The 23,888-nt window shown below is 46.7% G+C and overlaps 1 protein-coding gene across 3 annotated transcripts; it reads left to right on the top strand.

The window, feature by feature from the left end:
- On the top strand, window positions 1-23,103 carry LOC120371096 (dimethylaniline monooxygenase [N-oxide-forming] 2-like). Of its 3 annotated transcripts, none has more exons than XM_039486606.1 (9): window positions 1-78; window positions 1,642-1,895; window positions 7,088-7,276; window positions 10,169-10,331; window positions 12,024-12,166; window positions 14,479-14,678; window positions 16,938-17,293; window positions 19,656-19,728; window positions 21,824-23,103. In XM_039486606.1, exons 2-9 carry the CDS (start codon window positions 1,764-1,766, stop codon window positions 22,170-22,172), a joined length of 1,605 nt encoding a protein of 534 aa, XP_039342540.1. In that variant the 5' UTR covers window positions 1-78; window positions 1,642-1,763; the 3' UTR covers window positions 22,173-23,103. The 3 variants fall into 3 exon arrangements, with proteins under 3 accessions (XP_039342540.1, XP_039342541.1, XP_039342542.1); XM_039486607.1 differs by having other exon boundaries at window positions 28-78; window positions 1,495-1,895; XM_039486608.1 differs by having other exon boundaries at window positions 34-78; window positions 1,751-1,895.
- Window positions 23,104-23,888: the final 785 nt, after the last annotated feature.

The following is a 23,888-nucleotide window of genomic DNA, read 5'->3' as shown; positions in this document are numbered from 1 at the left end:
GTTAGGGTGTGTTAATCTTCCTACCCAGCAGCCTGTGAAGAGGCAGCTTGCCTGCTCCATAGGGGAAGGGAAAAACAGGTAAGACATGGAAAGACAAAATAGGAGGAGGAGGAACAGGGGAGGGGATTCAGACAGCATGGCTTAGCTACAAACTACAATTACCTTCTGAGCTGCTGCCTCTAGTTCTCTAATCTAAGGCGGAGAGGGACTCTAGTTACAGTAGGTAGACCTATGAACGTTGTGTTTTGGGGGCACATAATGGTGGTTGCATTTGGGGATAAAGGGGCAAGCCAATGGGGTGGGAGCAGTCAGGTGGGATCATGAATAGGTGAGTGGGGGGGAATACACACATGGTATAGCTCAAACAGTGTTTGTATGTTGGTTTTTGCAAACTTTCTCCAAATCCATTTATTTTTACTGCCCCATGTCTTTCCTGGTTTCACAGCAAAGAGTGTAGTTTGGGTGAGGAAGGGCAGGAGGGATGCTGCCCCCCAGACTACAAGCCTTGGGCAGGTGTGGAATTTCCCCACACACACCTGGCCCCATTGGCCTGGCTGGAGCTGGCCCCCAAAATATAGAAATCAAATGACACCACTGGTTTCACTCCTCCCTCTCTTCATTTTTTCATTCCCTTCATGCCCCTTTCTTTCCTTGTATGCTGGATCTTACACTCGTTTCAGTACCTTTTCCCTGGATCACAGTTTACTGTAGAATCCTGCTGTTTTTCCCTTGCATTGATCTCTTTCCTACTCTCCTTTCTTTTCAAACAGCTATTTTGATTGGTCCTCATGCTTCACTTTCTTATTTTCCCTCCCACATCATGTCTTCTCTCCTCTTTCACCCTCCATTTGTTCCCCATTTCCATTCCTTTCCTGAAGTCTCCTTGACCTCCTGCAGACCTTCCATACCGCTCCTTGAGTCTTCCTCCCAATTCCTCCTTAAATCCAGCCTTCACCTTGCCTCTCACTCATCCCTGCATCCTGCTCTCAATCCCCCTCCTTCTCCCCAAACTCCCTCACTGGTGAACAGGGCTAGGAAGCTAGAGACCTGGGCTCCACACTCGGTGCTGCCACAGAGCTCTGAGCTTGGGCCACTCATTTGGCCTGCCTGTGCCTCAGTTTCCCCATTTCTAGCCTTACACTATTCTTGTGACGGTTCAGTCACTCATGTTTCTGATGCACCGTGAGGGTGGAGAGCATTCTGGGAGTGCACAGTATAGTTATTATAGATCTCCTGTGCCTATCCTGCAGCTCCCATACATTATCCCCTGTCCCCCAAATGTCTCCGATCTCCCAAATCATCCATTCTCTTCATCCTGTCCCCCAACCATGCCCTAACCTCATACCCCTTCACGGCCACCTCCCCAGCATAGTCAGAACCTCCTTCTTTTATGCCCCTCTCCTTCCACGGAGCTTGTGCTCTGGAGTCCCCGACATTTAACGTACTCCCTCCACAAAGCTTAATTCATTCTCAGCATCTTTCCTACCCCACCAGATGGCTCCCTTTATCCCATTTGGGGAATCAGAAAGGACTATAAGGGGCAACTGAGGAGCAGGGCACTGCTGGGAAGCTCACAGCAGCACTGGCAATACTCAGAACTCACCTGAACACTCAAGACTCCATTCCATCCTCCTCCCACAGAGCAGAGTCGAGGACCCACTGCCTTGAATTCCTAAACCATTCTGCTGAGCCACGAGGACCCCATTCCCTGGTGATTCCTGGCACTGACCAGACTGCTTGATCCTCCCAGACACCAGGACACCATGGCCAAGAGAGTTGCTGTGATCGGCTCTGGCGTGAGTGGACTGACCTCCATCAAGTGCTGCCTGGATGAGGGGCTGCAACCTACCTGCTTCGAGAGAAGCGATGACATCGGGGGGCTCTGGAGGTTCAAAGTAAGTGGGGGGTTCGTTGCCTGTGGAGTTGGCACACTGGCTGTTTTTGTAAACTGGACCCTCCTCTGTTCTGCCCTTCCTAAAGGGACTAAGATCCCCTCTGCTGTCAGGCACAGAAGGAAGCAAAGAAGGGAAACAGTGGGTGGAAAAATCCTGAAGGGATGGGGGAGGAGTAGCCCTGTAGCACATTCCTTCTGGTGTCTGGGAGCTCACAGAAGCTGTTCCATGCCAATGGCACTGGGACATGTCGTATGATCAGTGGAACTAGAGAAAAAGGGTCACACTTGAGGAGGAACCTAGTTCGGTGTGAATTCAGGAATGCAAGCCAGGTCCAGGCTGCTTGCACACACATCCTGGAGCCTCAGTACATACCCCTGGGCTCTCAGCATGCATAACACAGATCTCTTTCCTACAACTCTGCCTGCTTATTGCTAATGGCACAGGGCAGGGCTGCACAGCTGTGTTGGGGGGGTCATGGTTACAGTCACGTTATAGGTAGAGTTGCCAGTTTTGGTTGGACATATTCTTGGAGGTGTCCTCACATGACATAATCTTGAATTAAAGATTAATCTTAAATTCCTGGAGACTCCGGGACAATCCTGGATGGCTGGCAACCGTAGTTACGTGACACGTGATCTATGACATACCACTGGGAAAGTCACTGAGACTTCAAGGCTCTTTAACTCCTCTGTGCTGCCCCCTGCCCAGCCCCGTTCTCCTTTGTGACAGGAGCGACTGATCGCAGCCTGGCTCCTGAACTTGCCCCTGGAGCCTGGAAAGTGACTAGTGAGGGATTTTGTGACAAGCATGTCTCCTCTTTTTTGCTGCTTTTTGATGCTTATGGCAGGCTTGAAAGTCTAGGGGCAATGGGCTGTTATTTATAAAGGTGATTTTGTTTTGTTTGATTTTACTGTGTAAATATTAGGTAGGACAAGTCTGCTCTCCCCTGGTTTTACAGGCGGACTCACAGGGGGTGGAGAAAGTTTAATTATGTTCATTTGCTGGAGATGTACATTGTGAGCTCTAATGGAAAGAGGTTTTCAATCTTTAACAAAGACATTCTTCCTTCCAAGTGTCCAGTAAACACTGGAGATAAATAGGTGTTAGCCAAAACAAACAAAGCGAAGATTTAAACACTCTGACTAAGTGAACTTTTAGTCCATTTTCCTCTCAGTTGCCCAGTTTATCCTCTCTTGCCTATTTGTGTTGTAATGTTAGTAGCTCTCCAGTTGCCAGGAGTCTTTCAGACTAGACAAGAGTGTAAAAAAAACCACTGGAGCAAAACTTTTTTTTTTCCCTAATCAAACCCTTTTCGGTCTCATTCATTTTTCATAAAACAACAAATGAAGGACTCAAGCTCAATATTTCTTCCTTTTTGGTCACCTTAGCTCTTGCATTTTCCCACATTTTGTGTGTTCACATATGTGAAATGTAACAGTGCATGAATGCAGGTTTTACATTTAATCAAACAATTCTAAAAGTAAATTTACTGGCTCATGCTGTATTTCCCTGAGATCAAGATGACATTGTGTTATATTTAGACCTGGGGTAAGCAAGTGTATCTCCATTGCATTTCACCTGCGTTCAACAACTAAATTTTGTCTGAGAGTTCATTTATTTCCCTCTGTCCTTTAAACATAGAATCATAGACTTTAAGGTCAGAAGGGACCATTATGATCATCTAGTCTGACCTCCTGCACAATGCAGGCCACAGAATCTCACCCACCCACTCCTGTATCAAACCTGTGTCTGAGCCATTGAAGTCCTCAAATCATGGTTTAAAGACTTCAAGGTACAGAGAATCTTCCAGCAAGTGACCCGTGCCCCCACGCTGCAGAGGAAGGCAAAATCCCCCCAGGGGTTCTGCCAATCTGCCCTAGAGGAAAATTCCTTCCCGACCGCAAATATGGCGATCAGTTAAACCCTGAGCATGTGGGCAAGACTCACCAGCCAGCATACAGGAAAGAATTCTCTGTAGTAACTCAGATCCCACCCCATCTAACATCCCCTTGCAAGCCATTGTGCATATTTACTGCTATTAGTCAAAGACGAATTAATTGCCAAAATTAGGCTATTCCATCATACCATCCCCTCCATAAACTTATCAAGCTTAGTCTTGAAGCCAGATATGTCTTTTGTCCCCACTGCTCCCCTTGGAAGGCTGTTCCAGAACTTCACTCCTCTAATGGTTAGAAACCTTCGTCTAATTTCAAGTCTAAACTTCCTGATGGCCAGTTTATATCCGTTTGTTCCTGTGCCCACACTGGTATTGAATTTAAATAATTCCTCTCCCTCCCTGATATTTAGCCCTCTGCTATATTTATAAAGAGCCATCATATCTCCCCACATAACTGAATGGAGAATGAATTACTGAAGGCTGTTTTTATGTTCACTTTCAGAGCTGGCCGAATAACTGTTAATCTCCACAACATGAGTTAATTATGCTAATGTGGCTTGTTTACCCCCTAGTGAAACCTTTGTGAGGGGGAAAGGTTGAGAGAACAGTATGTAGTCAAGGCAAAGACAGATAAAAGTATGTGCCATTTTTCTGTGTCTTTGTAATGTCTAAAGAAAACCTAAAAGTTTGGGGGAGACGGTAAGTTTTCTTGTTTGGCTTGTGTTTTACTTTACATTGTGCTTCTGCCTAGCAACAGTGTTACATACATCTCCCAGTGGGCATGGTGACCGGTGTGACACAGGCTTTCAGTAGAGATATTACATGACACTCTATGGAAGTGGTCCCTAAACTGTGGGGTGCACTGCCCTAAGAGGGTGAAGGAACATTCGGGAGGCACAGCGGGGCACAGGCCAGCTGCCACAGGGCGGGTGGGGACGGAGCATCACTCAGCCCCTGACTCCCAGCCCAGCCACAATTCAGCACCCAGCAGCCGCCCCAGCTGCCGGCCCCGACCATGTCCCAGTCATGACTCCGCTCCCAGTCCCTCCGCCAGCCTCAGCCCCTGACTGACTGCCAGGGGCGGCTCTATGAATTCCGCCGCCCCAAGCAGGGACCTCCCGCAGACGTGCCGCTGGTCCTGCGCCTACGGTGGACCTTTCGCAGTCATGCCTGCAGGAGGTCCACACAAGCCACGGGACCAGCGCACCCACCGCAGTCATGCCTGCGGGAGGTCCTGTTGTCCCGTGGCTCCGTTGGACCTCCCGCAGGCATGACTGCGGAAGGTCCGCCGGACCAGCCTGCCGCCCTCCCGTTAAAATGCCGCCCCACGCGCGCGCTTGGCGCGCTGGGGTCTGGATCCGGCCCTGCTGACTGCAGTCCAGCCATGGCTCCGCTCCTGGCCCCTGCCCCAGCCCAGCCCCCAGCTGGCCCTCAGCCCCCCGACCATGGCCTGTGGCTCCCGGCCATGGCTCCAGCCCCAGCCTTGGGCCCCACCTTCCCTCTGTCCGTGCACCCCCTCGGGAGCCGTGGCCCCACTCCTGGCCTCGGCTCCCAACCATGGCTCTGGGGTGGAGGGCAGCACACAGCGTGACAAGTTTGGGGATCCCTATAATCCTTTGGCACCCTGAGCCCTCTGCCAGATGACACAAAGAGGAACCTTGGTTGCAGTCTCCCCTCTTTTCAACCCAAGAAAGATTTATTTTCTTTGCCATGTCACATAAGCAGAGTGATCCAGCTGCAATGTATCTGGACTTGCGGGTGTGGTTGCCAATCTTTAAGGATTGTCCTGGAGTCTCTAGAAATTAAAGATTAATATGTCATGTGATGAAACCTCCAGGAATATGTCCAACCAAAACTGGCAACCCTACGGCTGCTGGAACTCAATACCCTGTTAATTCTCAGCTGGGTCTCAGTAACTGTGTATAAGCAAAGGGGATCTGTGTTGGGCAATGTTTAAATAATCACCCTCCAAGAAAAAATGGCCCCAGCACTGGTGATGGCTAGAAGCCACACTGCAAGCACTGTACATTCACAGCAATTCCTCTAACACCCCAGCAAGAAGAGACAAAATCATGCCAAATGTGTGTTTGTAAGTATAGAGTTTAATTTTATACTTCATAGAAAGGATCAAATGCAGCCTTGATGGACAGTCTATAGAGGTTCTTACCACCTTCATTACCAAAATACCTGAGCACCTTCCAGTCATGTGTTAAGTGACATGACTAAGCTCTGTCACGTATGGTTCATTCTTTCTCTCACTCTCTCCCAAAGGAGAGAATTGTGCATGCCGTGGAGTGTTTTGATGGAATTTTTAAAATATAAATTATATGTACACTGTGCTGTGTTTGACAGGAGGTGTCTACCATGTAATGCCAGGGATGAAATTTTGCCCTAGAAGAATAACCTCATTAGACAGCAACCGTGAATGGTAAATTACAGCTCATACTGCCATTCCCCCAGTTAAAAATGTAGCTGAATTATGGTGCCAGTGTAAATAGTCTATTGACACTAGGGCAAGCATGCAATTCTGTGCTGATGAGCTGAAGCAAGTTATACTTTTCCTGTATGTCTGCCAAAGGATGAAGAAGCCCTTAGGACACAAATGAGTCTTGCAAAAGTTTTGCAACATGGGAGTGGACTGTAAATGATCTTAGATGGCCATGAAATAGTGACCTGTTCAAACTTCAGTAACACCATGAACCAAGCTTGCAAAGACCACTCACAAGTCATAAGAGTTGCTACAACAGCAGCCATTCATGTGTACTGTTGTTTATTATTTGTATCACAGCAGCATCTAGATGCCCCAACAAGGTCCCATTGTGTTAGTACTGTACATACACCAAGTGAGACATCCACAAAGAACTTAAAAATCTCAATAGACAAAGCACAGGAAAAAGGCAGTGGCATTATCCCCATTTGACAGATGGGAAACAGAGGCCCAGATTGATCCTCAAAGATATTTAGGCTCCTAACTTCCATTGGATCTGGACCTAAGTGACTTCCACACGGTATCATAGTGCGTCTGCAATTCACATCTCCTGAGTTCCAGCACAGACTCTTAACTACAAGACCATCCTCACAAAGGAGAACATTTGCTACAAAGAAAAACTTGTGGCAAGAAAGATCACTTTGGCTCTGCATTGGGAAGCTTAGACAGAAGTGAGAGCCCACACAATGCATTGGGCTATCACAAACCTTCAGACTCATTGAGCATCACACAGCAACAAGAAAACTGCATATTTGCACTATCTAGTAACATTTTAAAATACACATTTGTTTGTCTGATGTTTTCTAGGAAAAGGTAGAGGAAGGCAGAGCCAGTATCTACCAATCTGTATTCACCAATTCCTCCAAGGAGATGTCGTGCTTCAGTGACTTTCCGATGCCTGAACACTTTCCAAACTTCCTGCACAACACCAGATTCCTGGAATATTTGAAACTGTACACAAAGCGCTTTGATCTTCTGAAATACATCAGGTTCAAGGTATGTCCTATTAAAATAGGGTCCTGCTACTTATTTATTTCCTATACTCAAAAGCCAGTCCCCTACTTACAGGCTGTATAACTTGTCTTTTAAGTTAAGGAAAACAGCAAAATAAGAAAGAACAAAAGTAAAGTCTGTATGAGAGCAAGCACAACTTCAGAATGGCTTGTTACATAATGTAACCTACCGATTCTGCGTGTGTGTGTAGAACTACAGCTGTATGCATTGTTGTTGTAGCCATGTTGGTCCCAGGATATATGCAAAATAAGGTGGGGGAGGTAATATTTCTAGTGGACCAACTTTGGCTTGTGAGAGAGACATGCTTTCGAGCTTACACTGAAGAAGAGCTCTGCATAAGCTCAAAAGCTTGTGTGTCTCACCAACAGAAGTTGGTCCAATAAACAATATTATCTCCAGCACCTTATATCTCTAGAACTATAGCTGACCTGGCTACTGGGGAACAGATTGCTTTCTGATAATACTCTGCGTCAGGTTAACTCTCTACTGGGTGGAGGATCTGGGGAAGGCTGGCAGAATCAATATTATGGAAGAGAGATGAGGCTGTCACAGGGTGACTGAAAAGGGACAATGCGGCGACAGGGGAAAGGCAGCAGGGGCATGGATTAGATGCTAAACGAATTCAGATTCAACAAAGTAGATGATCGGCCAAAATTCTGACCAGGCCCTCAATAGTGAGAGGGGACACTTGCAGGATTCTGGCCTTTTTCTCACAGATTCAGTCCCAACCCCCGTTTCTACCCCACAAAGAGCACTGGATGTCAGGACAAGGAACAGTGTGAAGAGATCAGGCTAGTGAATAGGATAAAGAGACCAAAGCATCATTTTTCTTTGGGTTTCTTAAATTGCTTTAAACCAGGTGAATACAACTCATTCTATTACAAGGGCCAAATTGCACATTTAATTAGGTCTGTGTTGCTCCCCAGGGGTACCCAGGGCTATGAGGTACCTTGCTACTGTCTGCCCTTCACATGAGCAAGCCCCGACTGTACCAGCTGGGCATCAGCTCCTCGACTCTGTGGGCAACACAAGCAATGCCCTCTAGGTCTGTGCTCTCCTCCCCGCAGGTTAGCGATAGGTGTCCTCCAACTTCCGAGCATCTCTCTGTAGTGCCCAGCCCCTAATCCACTGCGAGTTAATTGCGTGAGTTAACTGCAATTAATTGACAGCCCTACTCATAATGACTCTGACCGATGCATTACTGACTGTTGGTAAAGACAGTGTATGCCACCCTTTAGTGAATAATTATGCATATATCTGACCCAGGGGATCCCTGTAAAACCCTGTGCAACTCTCATGCCCTCTGCCTCAAGAGGTCACAAGATCCATATGTGGGGTCTACAGAACTGGGACCCATGTTCTATGATCATTCCAAAATGGATCTCTCAGTGACGAGAGCGCAATCTTTTGGCAAATTTGCACATCATCCCGTGGGCCTCATAAAGTAACCTAACATTTATGCCAACGTGTACACATATTTTGCTTCACGTTTGGGGGTGTTCCAGTTATGATTTCTGTGGCCTGATATTCAAAGCACCTGATATCCAAGTCATTTGGAAACATGGGTGCTCAGCACCTGGAAAATCCAGCCCTGGATTCTGACACACCCAAAATTAAAGGGAAGTTTGAAAAATGTTGCCCTCAGTTTGATTACTGTCACATTCACCATCACAGAGTGGGAATAAATGATGTATGGTACTTCTAACACTAGGATTATTTCTGAACTTTGCTTTGGTGTTTGCACATGCAGTTGGCCGTTTTGCATGCATAGGTGTAGTAATTGTGTGTGCAGACAAGATGCACAGTTGCAACCTAAGCTACCTGAAAACTTTCCCCTTTCAGCTCTTTTCTACACCAGGCTTTTAGCCAGAATTTTTCACTGTTGCTACCAGCAGTTCAACTCTACTAGTGGTAGCAGGGCCGCCCGGGGTTGGGGGGGGGGCAAGTGGGGCAATTTGCCCCAGGCTCCGCAGAGGCCCCGGGAGCCCTGGCCCGGCGGCAGTCCGGGTCTTCAGCGGCATTTCGGCGGCAGGTGGCCCTTCAGTGCTGCCGAAGATGCGGAGCGACTGAAGGGCTCCCTGTCGCCGAAATGCCGCTAAAGACCCAGACCACTGCCGAGTGAGTACAAGCGCCACAGCTCCCCCACTTTGCCCCAGGCCCCCTGAATCCTCTGGGCGGCCGTGAGTGGTAGCAACATTTTTACCTCTCTGTCACCCAAACCTGCTCTGAGCGATGCTAGGCAACAGGTAATAAAAGCTGGTAGCAACAGTGGGAGACATAGTGTGATGAAATATTGGTGTCAGGTGACATTTTTACCGCTCTGTCACCCAGATCTGCTCTGAGCGCCACTAGGCAACAGGTAATAAAGGACAGCAGCAACAAGAACCTGATTAGCCTAGCGTTGCCATCATTGCTACCACCAGTGGAGAGGGAGCAATGTGGGGAAACTTTTGGCATGAAACCCTAGTGTAGAGACAGCCAAAATGTCACCATAAAGCGTAAGAGTTAATGCCCAGTTAAGGTGAACTGGATCAATTCACTCGTCTCTGAGCTGTTTCCGGCTATGGCAGTACTATGTTCCATTCACAGCTGGAAGTTTATGTTTGCAGCCGTAAGGGCTACAGTCTCCCTTGTTAGTTAAATGAAAGCTTGCATTCTGGAAAGTCTGGATCTGTCAAGCAGGCTGGATTAAATGTACCCATTTCTGGCCTGTAAATTACATGGTTGACATTCCTGCTTTAAGTCAAACCTGAATGTGAAGCCCAGTTCACTCCTAGCTTCTGAGCTCCTCTGAGTATGTGAGTCACAATAGATCACCTCTAACACATGGTGCCGGGCCAAAGCACTGATGTATTTTCTCGGGTTTACTTTCAGACCACAGTCATCAGTGGAAGAAAATGCCAGGATTTCTCTACCACCGGCCAGTGGATTGTTGTCACCGAGAGTGATGGGAAGCAAGAATCCACCGTGTTTGATGCCGTTATGGTGTGCATGGGTCACCATATAGAATCCTTTATCCCGGTGCAGTCTTTTCCTGGTAAGAGCTGTGTTTGCAAAGCCCTCCTACAGGGTGTATTTGGGGTCCAAATTAACAAGGTGAAAAAACTGGGAACAGCTAGGGACAATTGTTTATATTCCTGTATTGGAGTGAGAGCCTATGGCTCGCTGCATGACCAGTTTAATTGGTTCCTCCGGATCTGATTATTCCTTCTTGTCTCTCTTGAGGCTTTCGTCCCTTGGAACCATTACAGTTATTGGATTATCCAAATCATTACTTCAGATGGACCTGGATCCCACGTCCTCTGAAGCCAGTGGATATCTTTCCATTCACTTCAATGTGTGCTAGATAGGGCCCAGCTGTTTGCTTTCCTGATACAACCAGACTAACTTAAAGCAAGAGCATTGCAAAATTCTGTACATTCAACAAATACCTGGCCATGAACAATGCAGAGCTCAAATCAAGAAGCTGTTATCTGTTTGATTCTATTGTCTCTCCTATATTGTTGTGTATTTTATATATATAATAGCACCTCCACTGCCATATTTTACATGCTGATTCTTCTTTTCTCTGCTAGCTTTCTTCTTCCTTCTCTTCTTTTTGCCCTGAAAAATCTCAGTCACAATGTTTAAATTCTCACTCTCTCCAATATTTTCAGCTCTTCTGGTAAAAGTAAAGTTTGGGGTCAGTTGGTTTTGAACCAAGGTTGGTTCAGTTTCTACTTTAGCGGAATGGTTTTTCCTGGTACTGAAGCAAAATTGTTGGCATGATCAAAGTTTGGCACAAACATACATCAGGCACAAACACAAAGTTTGACACAAACATGCAGCTAGGCTGGTGAGTGGATTAGCTGAACATACCAGACACACTCAAATATTTGCTCCATTCTTAACACTTGGCACAGGCCAGCTGGCATCTCCACCCAATTAACTCTGAGAGTGAGAAATGATTGCAGACAAAGGGCTCAAACCTCCACAGCAATGAGCGTATACTCAGTGCAGCTAAGGAGTGGGGGGCCACCTTTCCATTCCCCCAGTTCTGGACCAGATGAGGAACATAACAGCCCCTGGGGTAACTTAAAGCAGCTTCAGAGCTGCCATGTTATGCCACCTGCACCCAGCGTTGTGCCCTGCCCCAGCACATCCCTCCTACACCTCCAAAGAACGGTGTGCAGCGGGGAGGATCTCCAGCCCTTTCAATCAACATTCATCCTGTTCACGGCCTGAGCAGTACACAGCAGGTGGAAGAGGGCCTGAGCGCTACACCCAATGTGTCCACAAATGAAAGGCGCTGCTCTCCACTGAAACTTCTCATTTTTGTTTCTAATAAAACATATCTAGACGTCTTCTCAAGCCAAACACCCTACATCTCATCTAAATGCTGGGAGGAGGCAGGAGGGTTGAAATACAAACTTGGATCTGAATTTTATATTCATAAGAGGCCAAACCAATTGACATCCCCACAAAACCTGCAGCCAAATGCCCCAGAATTTTAAGATGCTCCAAATCTGGTGCTGAGGGTATGTTTACACTGCAATCGAGAGGTGTGATTGCAGCATGTGTACCCCAGCTAGATCAAAGCTAGACTGAATAACACTAGCGGTGAAGCCATGGCGGCACAAGCGGGTTAGCCCCGCCCACCCAAGACCCAGGTACAATCGCATACCTGAGCATTAGCAGTTTAAAACCCATCTCTGCACTGAGATTCCAATCCTTCCTTCTTTCCTTGTAGGTATCGAAAAGTTCAAGGGCCAATATTTCCACAGCCGGGAATACAAGAGCCCCGAAGGATTTCAGGGGAAGACAGTCGTGGTGATTGGAATGGGGAACTCTGCATCGGATATTGCCGTGGAGCTCTGTCAGAGAGCCAAACGGGTAGTGTGACTTAGCCTGCTACCCTTGTGATTTGGGGTGAGGGCAGTGGCAGGCATCCATATACTGTATCCATAAGATATACTGATGTGGCATGCAGGGCCGGCTCTAGGTTTTTTGCCGCCCCAAGCAAAAAAATTTTTGGCTGCCCCCCATCCCAGCCCTGGGCTCCCCCGCATCCCCCTGCTGCCCCACCCCTGGGCTCTCCCCCACCCACCCACACCCCCTGCCGCCCCAGCGCTGGGCTTCCCCCTTTCCCCCCCACCAGTGCCCCCCACACACACTTCCTGCCACCCCAGCCCTGGGATCTCCCCGCCCCCTCACCTGCACCCTCCTTCCACCGCAGCCCTGGGTCACTGGTAACTCGCTCCCAGGGCACGTCATTCAGCAGGAATTTTAGATGTGCACAGAACACACACAGGATTGGTTCCCATATGGTTACAGAGCTGCAGTAAAGTGGAACAATTTTCAGCTTGTGTGATTGGAGGATATCTGGATGCATATCATAAGGCTGTCCTCCATAAACGAGGAAAAGTTGAGGTGCCTTTATTATTATTTTGTTCCACTCTTTCTTTCTATGGGGAATTTGCCAATGCAATATCACTGTCTTCCTTTTAAACAAACAAACAAAAAAAAGGCAATGGCTGTTGAAAATAGCAATTCCAGTCCTAATAACCACTGGGAAGCATTTCTTGCTCAATTTTATCCTACTTTTTCTACAGCAAGTTACAGTGGATCAGTATATTTGATTTGGGAGAAATGAAGTAACAGCTGCCCAAACTGAGCTTGAGCACTCCTGAATTTTGAGGTGTTCAAATCTGGAAGGCAGGTGCTGGGTGTGTGTGGGGGGGAGGGGCTGTGGGCTCCGCAGGGGAGCACGGCAGCATGTATGCAGCAGCATGTCTGGAGCTGCACGGAGCCAGACACGCTGGTCTGAGTGGCACAGTAAGGGGGCTGGGGGGCTGGAGAAGGGGTAGGGGATTCCAGGGGGCAGTCAAGGGACAGGGAGCGGGGTGGGGGGTGGATGGGTCAGAGCTTCGGGGAGGCAGTCAGGGGACAGGCAGCGGTTGGATAGGCATGGGAGTCCCAGGGGTTTGTCAGAGGACAGGTAGGGGGTGGGGTCCTAGGGGAAGTTGGGGGTCTCAGGAGGGGGCAGTTGGGGACAAGGAGAAGGGAGGCTTAGATAGGGCGTGGGGTCCTGGGGGGCAGTTAGGGGCAGGGGTCCCGGGAGAGGGCGATCAGGGGACAGGGAGTGGGGGGGGGAGGAGTTGGATGGGTTGGGGTTTCTGTGGGGGGCAGTTGGAGGGAGTGGATGGTGGCAGGGTGGGGCTTCCCTCTCCATGGAGTGTCCTGTTTTTTGAAATATGGTCTCCCTACCATTCACAGCACTCACAGCGCGCTGCCGCATGAGGTCCCCCTCCTTTCTTTCCAATTGGTAGTGACCAAGGGAATGCTGGGAAATGTAGTTCTTTCCCTGCTCCAGGGCTGGCTCTATAGGCAGGGAGCTAACCAAGGAACTACAGCTCCCAGGGCCCCCTGTTGGTTCTCAGCTCCCATGCCGCCCCTGCAAATGGGCTGCCCCAAGCAGGTGCTTGCTTTGCTGGTTCCTGGAGCTGCCCCTGGTGGCATGTAAGTAAATTATATGCCACATCAGTTTACTGTGGCCCAGAGACTTGTTAAAAGCAGCGATCACCTAGAATACGCAGCATCCCAGGCATTAAAGCCCAAATCTTTGCTTCTCTGGAGCAGGAAAAAAGGCCTCTAAAGATTGGTTGCTATTATTTTGATTGTTTATTCTATGTATTTCAGTAGGGCCTAGTGGCCCCACCTCAATCAAAGTTCCATTGTGCTAGGCCCGGTACATACACACAGCAAAAGGTCCTGCATTCAGACCAGCCTAAAATTTAAAAAGACAAGACAGACAAAGAGTGGGAGAAAAGAAGTGGCGTTATTCCCATTATACAGGTGGGAAACTGAGGCAAGGAGAAGTTAAGCAATTTCCCCAAGGTCACAAAGGGAAGCTGGAGCCAAACCCAGCTCTCCTGAGTTACACAAGATCACCCTTCCTTTGAGACTGGTACATCTAGAATCAGCCTCCACAGCAATGAAAAGCAATCTCAAGCGGGTATTTTTTCCCAGCCCCCCCAACTCTGTTCTGAGACATTGTTTCTCTATTGTTTTAACCTCGGTAGCCTCAAGCAGAAAAAGATGTTCAATGTCTGGAGATAAACCTAGGCTGAGATTTACAGTGCAGATAATGTACATGCTGCGGAAGACTGTCACTGCTTAAAGTGGAATTCTCTATTGCCCTGTAGGTGTTCATCAGCACCAGAGGAGGCTCATGGGTAATGAGCCGTGTCTACGATGATGGCTACCCTTGGGACACTGTATTTCACACCCGATTTAGCAATCTGATAAGAAGTATCCTGCCTTGGCCCCTTTTGAAACGGGTGTATGAACAGAAGATGAACCAATGGTTTAACCATGAAAACTATGGCTTGGTGCCTCAGAACAGGTACTCACTTTTAACGTGCAGCTGATCTGTGGGTAGTTGGAGAGGAAAAGGAATCTGAATCATGTAATTATTATGAGGCCATACTCTGGCCTCACTCATGCTTCACTCATTCCTTACTCAGGCTAAACTCTTACTGAATATAGGACTGGCCAGACTAGATCAGACCTGAGGTCCCTCTACCCCAGTCTGTCTCTGACACTGGCCAGGACCATATGCTTCAGGGGAAGGTGCAAGAAATTTTGTAGTGGGCAATTATGGACAATCATGGGCAAGTTTCTTCCTAACCAACATCACTTCGTGGTCAGATTATGCCCTGAAGCAGAGGATTTACACTTTTGGATGTTCTTGTTATCCACACACATGTGTAATTCTTTTTTAATCCTGCAGTAGACCAAACTAGCCCTCCAATCTTAACCCCCCCAAAACACTGGGATTGAAATGTGGATTCAGATGTAAAGGGTTGGGCCTATCTCTGCTTAAAATGCCAGGAAAGGGTCCAAGATCAAAACATGTACATTCTCCAGGAAAATAAATGTCGAGGGAGGAGGGAGAGGAGATTCCATAGAGTTTAAAATCATCAAATTTTGGTGTAGAACCATTTATTAGCCAACCCCTGCTCTTTGATGCATCATTTTTTTACCAAAAATATTCGTCTTACAAACGAGTATATACGGTACCTCTTAGCATAGGGAAAATTCACAAGCTAAAACAAAAGATAAGCTAATGAATTTCCTTGCTATTACTTACAATTTTTGTAATCTTAAACGCTTATTTCAGGTAGAGTTTTAGGAGATTTTTTTTCCTGCCCTGGTCCCTCTCTGTCCAAGAGAGAACAACAAAGAGACCACAGACAAAACCTTCCCCCACAGATTTGAAAGTATCTTCTTCCCTTATTGGTCCTTTTCGTCAGGTGCCAGCCAGGTTATTTGAGCTTCTTAACCCCTTACAGGTAAAGGAGGGATTTTATGCTACCCTTAGCTGTATGTTTATGACACGCCCCCCAAATCACAGATGGTGTTGGACAGCTTGCTCCACACTGGCTGTGATTTCTTCCTGGAGCTCTACGAGAAAACAGAGTTAATAAGACACATGCACCTCTAGCTACTACTGATTATATAAAAACTAACAATATTTCCCACATGTCAAGGATGATTTTAACCAGTTGATTCTGGGAAATGTTCACAGGAGAGTGCATCAGCCACTTTGTTAGAAGATCCTGAAATGTGTTGTATTTCAAAATCAAAATCTTGGAGAGCTAAACTCCACCAAAGAAGTTTTTTGTTATTTTCCTTGACAGTATGAAGCCACTTCAGTGCAGCATGGTCGGTTTGCAGGTGGAAATCCTATCCCCAAATGTATGGGCGTAGCTTTTCCAGAGCATATGCAATGGTGTAACATTCCTTTTCGGTGATTGACCAGTGTCTTTCCCTCTCAGATAGTATCATCATAGACTGCAAAAGTCCACATTCCTGACCAGCCCTTGTACTGGACAGGCAACTTGGCTGTAGGCAAGTTTAAAGAGTTGGACATGAAGGGTTGAATTGTGACTTGGGCCTCTGGGTTGATGAATTTGGGGTCCACTAAGGATTGGTGAATAGTTGACACCTGTGCTCCTGTGTCCATCCATACGATAACCTTCTTCCCGCCCACACTCACAGCTTCCCTTCGCTCTGAGGGTATATGGGAGGAATCTGGGCCTGGGGACCTTTGGTGTGATTCCGGTGTAATGAACTGCAATCTTTCTGGGTTCTTGGGGCAGTTGGCTTTCACATGCCCCAACTCATTACATTTAAAACATTTTAACCTCTTACAAGTAAAGGAGGGATTTTATGCTACCCTTAGCTGTATGTTTATGACAGCTGCATTGAAAGAACTGGCCCCAAGGTGTGGAACCTGGAATGACTGTATGATTCAGTGACACTCTATTACTACGGACCCTCCTGACCTATGAAAATAGGGATAACAGGGTGTAAAATGGGTATTCCTAACATGCTATTTCTACCCCACGTTTCTTGTCTGTAGTCCTATCAATATGCATTTTGTCAGCTCATTCCAATCCTTCAGTCTTACTCTTCTCCAAGGTATGCCTGATAGAGTGAAATTAATAACAGCTTCACTGCAGCTGACTAGCTGTGGGAGCTTTGGCACTCAGTCCTGGCAGCCCCCAGGTTATTTATTGGAGGTAGGATGTAAAGACTTAGCACACTGTTTGCATGGCCTCAACAAACCAGACACCTCCACCATTTTGTTTCTTTCCAGAGCCCTGATGAAAGAGCCAGTGTTCAATGATGACCTTCCAAGCCGCATCCTCTGTGGCAGCGTGGTGGTGAAGCCCATTGTGAAGGAGTTCACCGAAACCGCTGCCATCTTTGAAGATGGGACTATGGAGGAGAACGTGGATGTTGTCATCTTTGCCACTGGCTACAGCTTCTCGTTCCCCTTCCTGGAGCAATCAGTCATCAAAGTGGAAAACAACGAGGTCGCGCTGTACAAACAAGTCTTCCCCCCTACGCTGGAGAAGCCAACGCTGGCTGTCATTGGCCTCATACAGCCGCTTGGGCCCATCATGCCAAATGCAGAGCTGCAGGCTCGCTGGGCTACAAGAGTCTTTAAAGGTATGTGGACGGGTATGTTGTGTTACATGCATAATAATTGCCAACACGCCAAATGTGTGAACAGATTTATCCTTAAGTGGGCACAACTGCCATTGAAATCAGTACTAATTGGGAGGAGGGATAGCTCAGTGGCTTTGGCACTTGCCTGCTAAACCTAGGGTTGTGAGTTCAATCCTTGAGGGGGCCAATTGGGGCAAAATCAGTATTTGGTCCTGCTAGTGAAGGCAGGGGCTGGACTTGATGACCTTCCAAGGTCCCTTCCAGTTCTACAAGATAGGTATATCTCCAATTTATTAATTAATACTAGTGCCCTTTGCATCAGGGTTCAATTTGGCTTATCATCCCTGCTGCAAGATGCTTACATGCTTGATTTAGATAAGAATGATACATGGGAATACAGGACAGGGAGAGAATGGCAACGGATACCAATTCTGGCAAAGGTTCTAAATTCAAAAGTTTCACATTTGTTGACTCCCATTCATGGGACTGACTCCTTAATATCCCTCATTAGCATGCTCAGTCTGCACAGACCACTTCTGATTTTTCTTTTAACTGTGAGGGTAATTAACTGCTCTAATCTAGCTCAACCACAAGTTATGGGCTGGATACAGGAATAACAGGGTGAAACTCCCTGGCCTGTGTGATGCAGGAGGTCTAACAACATGATCACAATGGTCCCATCAGCTTTAACATGTATTAATCTCGAATGTAGCTTACTGCCGGGGATCTGAAAGCAGGGAACTGCGGTGTCAGTATTCTTATCCAAGAGTGTCACTGCAGCCAATAAGAACCAGTAAAAGAGATCCGAGAATATCAATGGGATATGATCATTATAATAAATATGTAAAATTGGGAACTGGGGGAGAAATCAAGAGCTGTGAGCTGCAACTGGTTTGACCCTGGGTTGCTCCTGCCACAGAAATACAGCTGAAAGCATATTTATCTGGGAAGGGAACAAGGCTACACTTCTTACAGAGCAGTCTTCTGAAGCAGCTGTTTAGTGTCCACTGCTTTCATCATTGATATCTTACTTAGAATCATAGAAGGTTAAGATTAGAAGAGACCTCAGGAGGTCATCTAGTCCAACCCCCTGCTCAAAGCAGGACCAACCCCAACTATCTCTTACTTCCCTGATAATCTTGCAAAGCAGTTGGGTTATCAGAATGAACGAAAGGTAAACTAAAGCACTCGCCTCCTGAAGTGCACAGATCAGTCTCTGACTCCTGTTCATAACATTCAGACATTTCCAAATTAGGTTTAATCTTTCTAAATGTAAGTTTCACTTCAGAATGAACAGCTTTGATATTTTTCTAGGCAGCAGTGTTATCTAGTGGTTTATCAAATAGTTAAAGGACAGAAGTTGAAACCAGGACTCCTGGGTTCTATTTCCAGCTCTGGAACTTAGTTACTACCATAGGGTCTTGGCCAAGTGACCTAAACTCATTTATCCATCTGTAAAATTTGTATAATATTCAGACATTTTTTTCCCTCTTGAAATAAATTATCAAGACTTAGTCACCCTCTTGGATCAAAACTTATCTTAAGGAACAACAAATCTTGAAAATAGCCAAAAGAAAAGTCAATACATGTAATTGTTGCTATGGATGCATGTAACAATCTTTCAGACAGCTACACTAGAATTCTGTCTCATTGTGCAGCTCTCTGTAAACTTGCAAGAGCTTCTCTGTAAAGCGTCATGAGCATTTATGGTGCTACAGAAACAAAAGCTGCTGGCAGTGTATTGTAATTTAGGTATTATCCTTTTAAACTAACATTGTAAAGGAAAGGTTGAATTAGAGGAGCAGAAAAAGATTTCTTCCCCTTATGAGAGTTTAATAGTTTAAACCAAACTCCTCACTAAGGAGATCAACTAGAAAAATGCACTGTCTTGCCACATGATTGATTTCAGCCAGCCATAAGCTAGGATTTGCTACTTATATGTAACAATATCTCCCTGCCTAACAGGAGTTCTCTGCCGTAAGGTTTAATGAGTGTTTGTGAAAGCGCTGAGGCCCAGATCTGCAAGGTATTCCACTGAAGTCAGTGGAAGTTAGGAGTTTAAGTAACTTGGATGATGGGCCTCAGAGACCCAAGGCTGAATTGGAGCCAGGTGCCACAAAGGCAGATTAAATGAATTTGTCTTGTCACAGTCCCCATGGCAAAACTGGAGCAGCACGATGGAGAATTAGTCCCCATTGCTGCAGGGGCCTTGACAAAGCAACACTTTTAAGCATTTGTCGTGGAACATGCAAACTACTTGATGTAACAGATCAGGGCAGGAAGCGTCCCAAATCCAGCTCTGAACTTGGGGTCCCTCTCTAATTCTTGTTACTTATTAGTAACAGCCACTTTAATTTTCTAGGGCTGACTGCGCTGCCCTCTGAGAGCACCATGATGACTGACATTGTCAAGAGGAAAGAGAAGAGGATCAAGTGGTATGAAACACCACCTAATTAATATTACTATTCTTCACTCATCATGGGAGCAGTTTATACATATAGAGGAAATATTTCTCCTTCCTCTCACGCTCCTCAGAAAATACCGTCCAAAGTCTTCTAGAAGCTTTGGCTGGCATTCATGTCTTCATGTGTTTAAAATATAACATCTGCTCAATGACTAGCTTGCTGGCAGATATTCCAAATGCCTTGGGTAATTGCATTCCCCTCGTTTCTTTTCTGGCTGCCAGACCTGTGTGTGTTTTCCCTCCAGACTGAATACTTTAACCATGCTTGCACAATTCCACTGCCCCCAGGAAAAGGATTATGGAACCATGTCAACCGCATATATCAGTGTAGTCTCTTGAGTATTCCTAGTAGCCCGTGATGAACATAACTCCAAACTAGCCAAGGATGCCTTCTGCTATTTTGTGGCAATGAAATGCCATTCTCGTGCTTGTTCTGAAAGGAAACAAGGACACCTTTCAGACCACTTTCCAGAAGAACTCTGCCGCCACTGTCTTTAGATCCAGCCTCCCTATGATGTGTCTTCCATCTCCCTTTTCGCTCCTGTGTAAGAGTGGCAGTGGGTTTTATCCTTCTTCAGATTGGTGGGTGTTGGATATTATATTCATCAGCCTTAAACCACATGCCCTTTTGGTTAGTTACAAATCCTCATCAGAGAGTCTATACGAATTTCCCCAAGGGTCTTTCACATAGTTTATTTTGTTGATCAGAGAGAGACCTCATTGAGAAGGCAGCTACAGTAGAAGATGGCCAGGCTCACTAGCTTCCTTGTCCCGCAAAAATATGAAGCTTATACCACATGCTGGTCCTCTGGAAATGTTAATCTGTGCGTCTAATAGTTGAGGTGCCAAGAGTTAAGGGCTCAGCAGGTTGCAAAAATTGGAGTTGAAAGTTTCTCTGTAGTGTCCATTGCTGTCATGTCCAAGCACTGAAGGCATAGCAATAATTCTTCACATAAAGTTCTGCTCATTCCAGCCTGAAATATTTCACAGGGTGTCTTTTGAAATGAAAAGGTTTCCATTTTTCTAATCTTAACCTGAAATCACCGGTAGTCACCTGTGGGCTGTAATACTGTGGTCTAATTTTGGTTGTTGGGTGGTGGGTGCTGGGTGGTGTTAGTGCCCTGAGATATACAGGAGGTCAGACTAGCAGATTGATGGTCCCATCTGGCCTTAGATTACATATTATAGAGTTTTGGGGAGTGTAAGAAGATGGTCTGAGTAGAACAGGTCTTTTCCATCTCTGACTACTATGAGGCTGTGATCCTTGCAAAAACGTGTACACCAGTCCAGCCAGAACAGCACCATTCCACATGCCAATGACCTGTTACATGTAGGTGGTTTGTATGCACACAGTTCTGAAAATCTGTCCCTTGGGCCCATAATGGGGACTCAACTGCAGTTGAAAGGGATTAAGATTGTCTAAGGTATGAGAAATGCACTAGGTAGGATGATATTATTTGTAATGCAAACATGCCGGGTTCTTCACAAATAGTACGTGACCTGCTGATGCCAACGTTCGGTAAATGTGCCTTGTTATCTGCAAATTCAGGTCTACAGTTTTTTGGCATGGAGGCAACTATAATTCAGCCAGTTTTAGGGTATGTCTGCATTGCAATATGGAGATGAGATTGCAGCACATGTAGACACACCAGAAGTAGATCTGACCTTGATTAATAATAGGAATGTAATCATGGCAGCTTAAATATGTACCCAGGGTCATGGGCAGGGGGGGCTGCCCCGAGCAGCTGCCCATGCTGCCACAGCTTCACTCAAGCTAGCTTTGCTCGAACTGGATGCTACATCAGAGAGCCGCAGCTATCCACAAGTCTATCTGGGGTGCTTCTTGTGGCTCTGAATCCCATTATTTCTCAGTCTTCCCATATCTTGTCCGCTTCCCTGTCTTTCTCCTTTCTCTCTTTTTAGCAATAGGTTAGCGTGGTATTTGCCAGTTCTCTACATGACATCTCTTTAGCACTGTATGAATCAGGAGCATCAGATTCAATGTACATGGGTCACTGAACAGTTATGACAGTTGTGGGGCTTCTCTTTCTTTGCTCTCTCCTAAGGTTTGGTACCAGCCGCAGCCAGACGTTGCAAACCGATCACATTGAATATCTGGATGAGCTCGCCGAGGGCTCAGATGCAAGACCCAGAATCCTTCCGCTGCTTCTGAAGGATCCCAAACTGGCCCTGACAATTTACTTTGGCCCCTGCAGCCCCTTCCAGTTCCGCTTGACCGGCCCTGGGAAGTGGGATGGAGCCAGAAATGCCATCCTGACCCAAAAGGCACGGATCATCAAACCCACAAGAACGCGAGTGGTGCGCGACTCTTCAAACAATTCCCTGGTTTCATATTTGCTTAAAATCTTTGGTCTCCTTGCTCTCTTCGCTGCAATTTTCATTAGTCTCCAGTAGTCCTGAGCGCTGTCCTATGTCAGGTCTCAGCAATGTGAAGTGATGCTCTGCCCTCTATAGAAGTCTTTCCCTTAAAAATAACAACCTCCTTGCCATATACCAACCCATGGGTCTGATCCAGAGAGGTGCTGAGCATCTGCAGATGCTGACTGGCGCTAACGAACATTGTGGGTGCTCATCATCACTTTTTAAAATCGGCCCATTTGATTGGAGCTCTCTAGCAAAGCTATGGGTTTAGGTCAGACTAGATGGTTGGGTGGTCCCTTCTGGGCCTAAACTCTGCTCACGCAATTCCCATTTCAATTAACATGAGGTTGTGTTACTAAATCTCTTAGGCAGCTTCACTTTGATCTGTTGATTTGGGCTGTTTAAATGCTGAGGGCCTGTCTATACACAAAAGTTGTACTCCTTTGACTGTACTGATATCATTATACCAGTACAACCCTCAGCGCTAACACGACTTTAATGGAATAAGACACCTTTTATGCCACTATTGCTGCTTCCTATATATGGGAAGGGGAATAATCTATACTGTTATAACTGCCTCCACACTGGGGGTTGTACTGGTATAACTATTTTAGTAAACAGTTGCTCCCTTACCCAACATAGTTATACTGGTACAAAAGTTGGGAGTAGACTAGGCCTTAGTGTGAGAGACTGTTTCTGTTACTCCAAACCTCCCCATTTCATATTTGAAAGCAAGATCTGGAATGACAGTAGAGGCAGAAACACAGACCAGTTTTTGCAAGCCAGCAATTACAGACCAGGCCCTATCAATGTCTGTACAGACCAGGCCCTATCAATATCTGTAAAGTGTGCTGTGTCCTTTTCCCTGCAAGAAAGTGAGGCCTACCCTCTAAAGTAGCTAACAGACCCAGACCAGTGGGGTACAGGAGTCTGGTAGAGGGCAAATATACTGGTCACTGGATGAATAGTTTTCTGTTCCCTGAGTGACCAGAGCAGGGGCTGCACTAGAGTAATCAGGAACCTGCTAGAACCAATTAAGGCAGACAGGCTGATTAGAACACCTGCATCCAATCAAGGCAGGCTAATCAGGACACCTGGGTTTAAAAAGGAGCTCACTTCAGTTTGTGGTGTGTGTGTGAGGAGCTGGGAGCAAGAGGTGCAAGGTGCTGAGAGTGAGAGGGTGTGCTGCTAGAGGACTAAGGAGTACAAGCGTTATCAGACACCAGGAGGAAGGTCCTGTGGTGAGGATAAAGAAGGTGTTTGGAGGAGGCCATGGGGAAGTAGCCCAGGGAGTTGTAGCTGTCATGCAGCTGTTACAGGAGGCACTATAGACAGCTGCAATCCACGGGGTCCTGGGCTGGAACCCAAAGTAGAGGGCGGGCCCGGGTTCCCCCCAAACCTCCCAACTCCCTATCAGACACAGGAGGAGTTGACCCAGACTGTGGGTTGCACCAGAGGGGAAGATCACTGAGGTGAGCAAATCTGCCAATAAGCGCAGGACCCACCAAGGTAGAGGAGGAATTTTGTCACAGTACATTTAGTTTGGACCTAGAGTTGGACCTGAAGTGGAGCCTCAATCAACCCCAGTCAACTTCAATCAACCCAGTCAAGAAATCTCAGTCCACACCAGTACTGAAAGAGGCTGGGTGGAGTTTTCAGAAGCACTCAGCATTGGCTTAACTCTCTTCCCACCGAAATCAAGGATAAAACTCCCTTCCTGCACAAGCTAACTTCTCAAAGGCCTCACAA

This window comes from Mauremys reevesii, linkage group 8, assembly GCF_016161935.1.
Source record: "Mauremys reevesii isolate NIE-2019 linkage group 8, ASM1616193v1, whole genome shotgun sequence".
Taxonomy (NCBI): Eukaryota; Metazoa; Chordata; order Testudines; family Geoemydidae; genus Mauremys; species Mauremys reevesii.
The sequence above is the reverse complement of the archived record's forward strand: the minus strand, read 5'-3'. Positions and strand labels throughout refer to the sequence as shown.

Coding starts and splice junctions, on each gene's coding strand:
- LOC120371096 (XM_039486606.1), top strand. CDS start 1,764: ATGGCCAAGAGAGTTGCTGTGATCGGCTCTGGCGTGAGTGGACTGACC. Junction 10,332..12,023: donor CCCGGTGCAGTCTTTTCCTG/GTAAGAGCTGTG, acceptor CTTTCCTTGTAG/GTATCGAAAAGTTCAAGGGC. Junction 17,294..19,655: donor GGCTACAAGAGTCTTTAAAG/GTATGTGGACGG, acceptor TTAATTTTCTAG/GGCTGACTGCGCTGCCCTCT.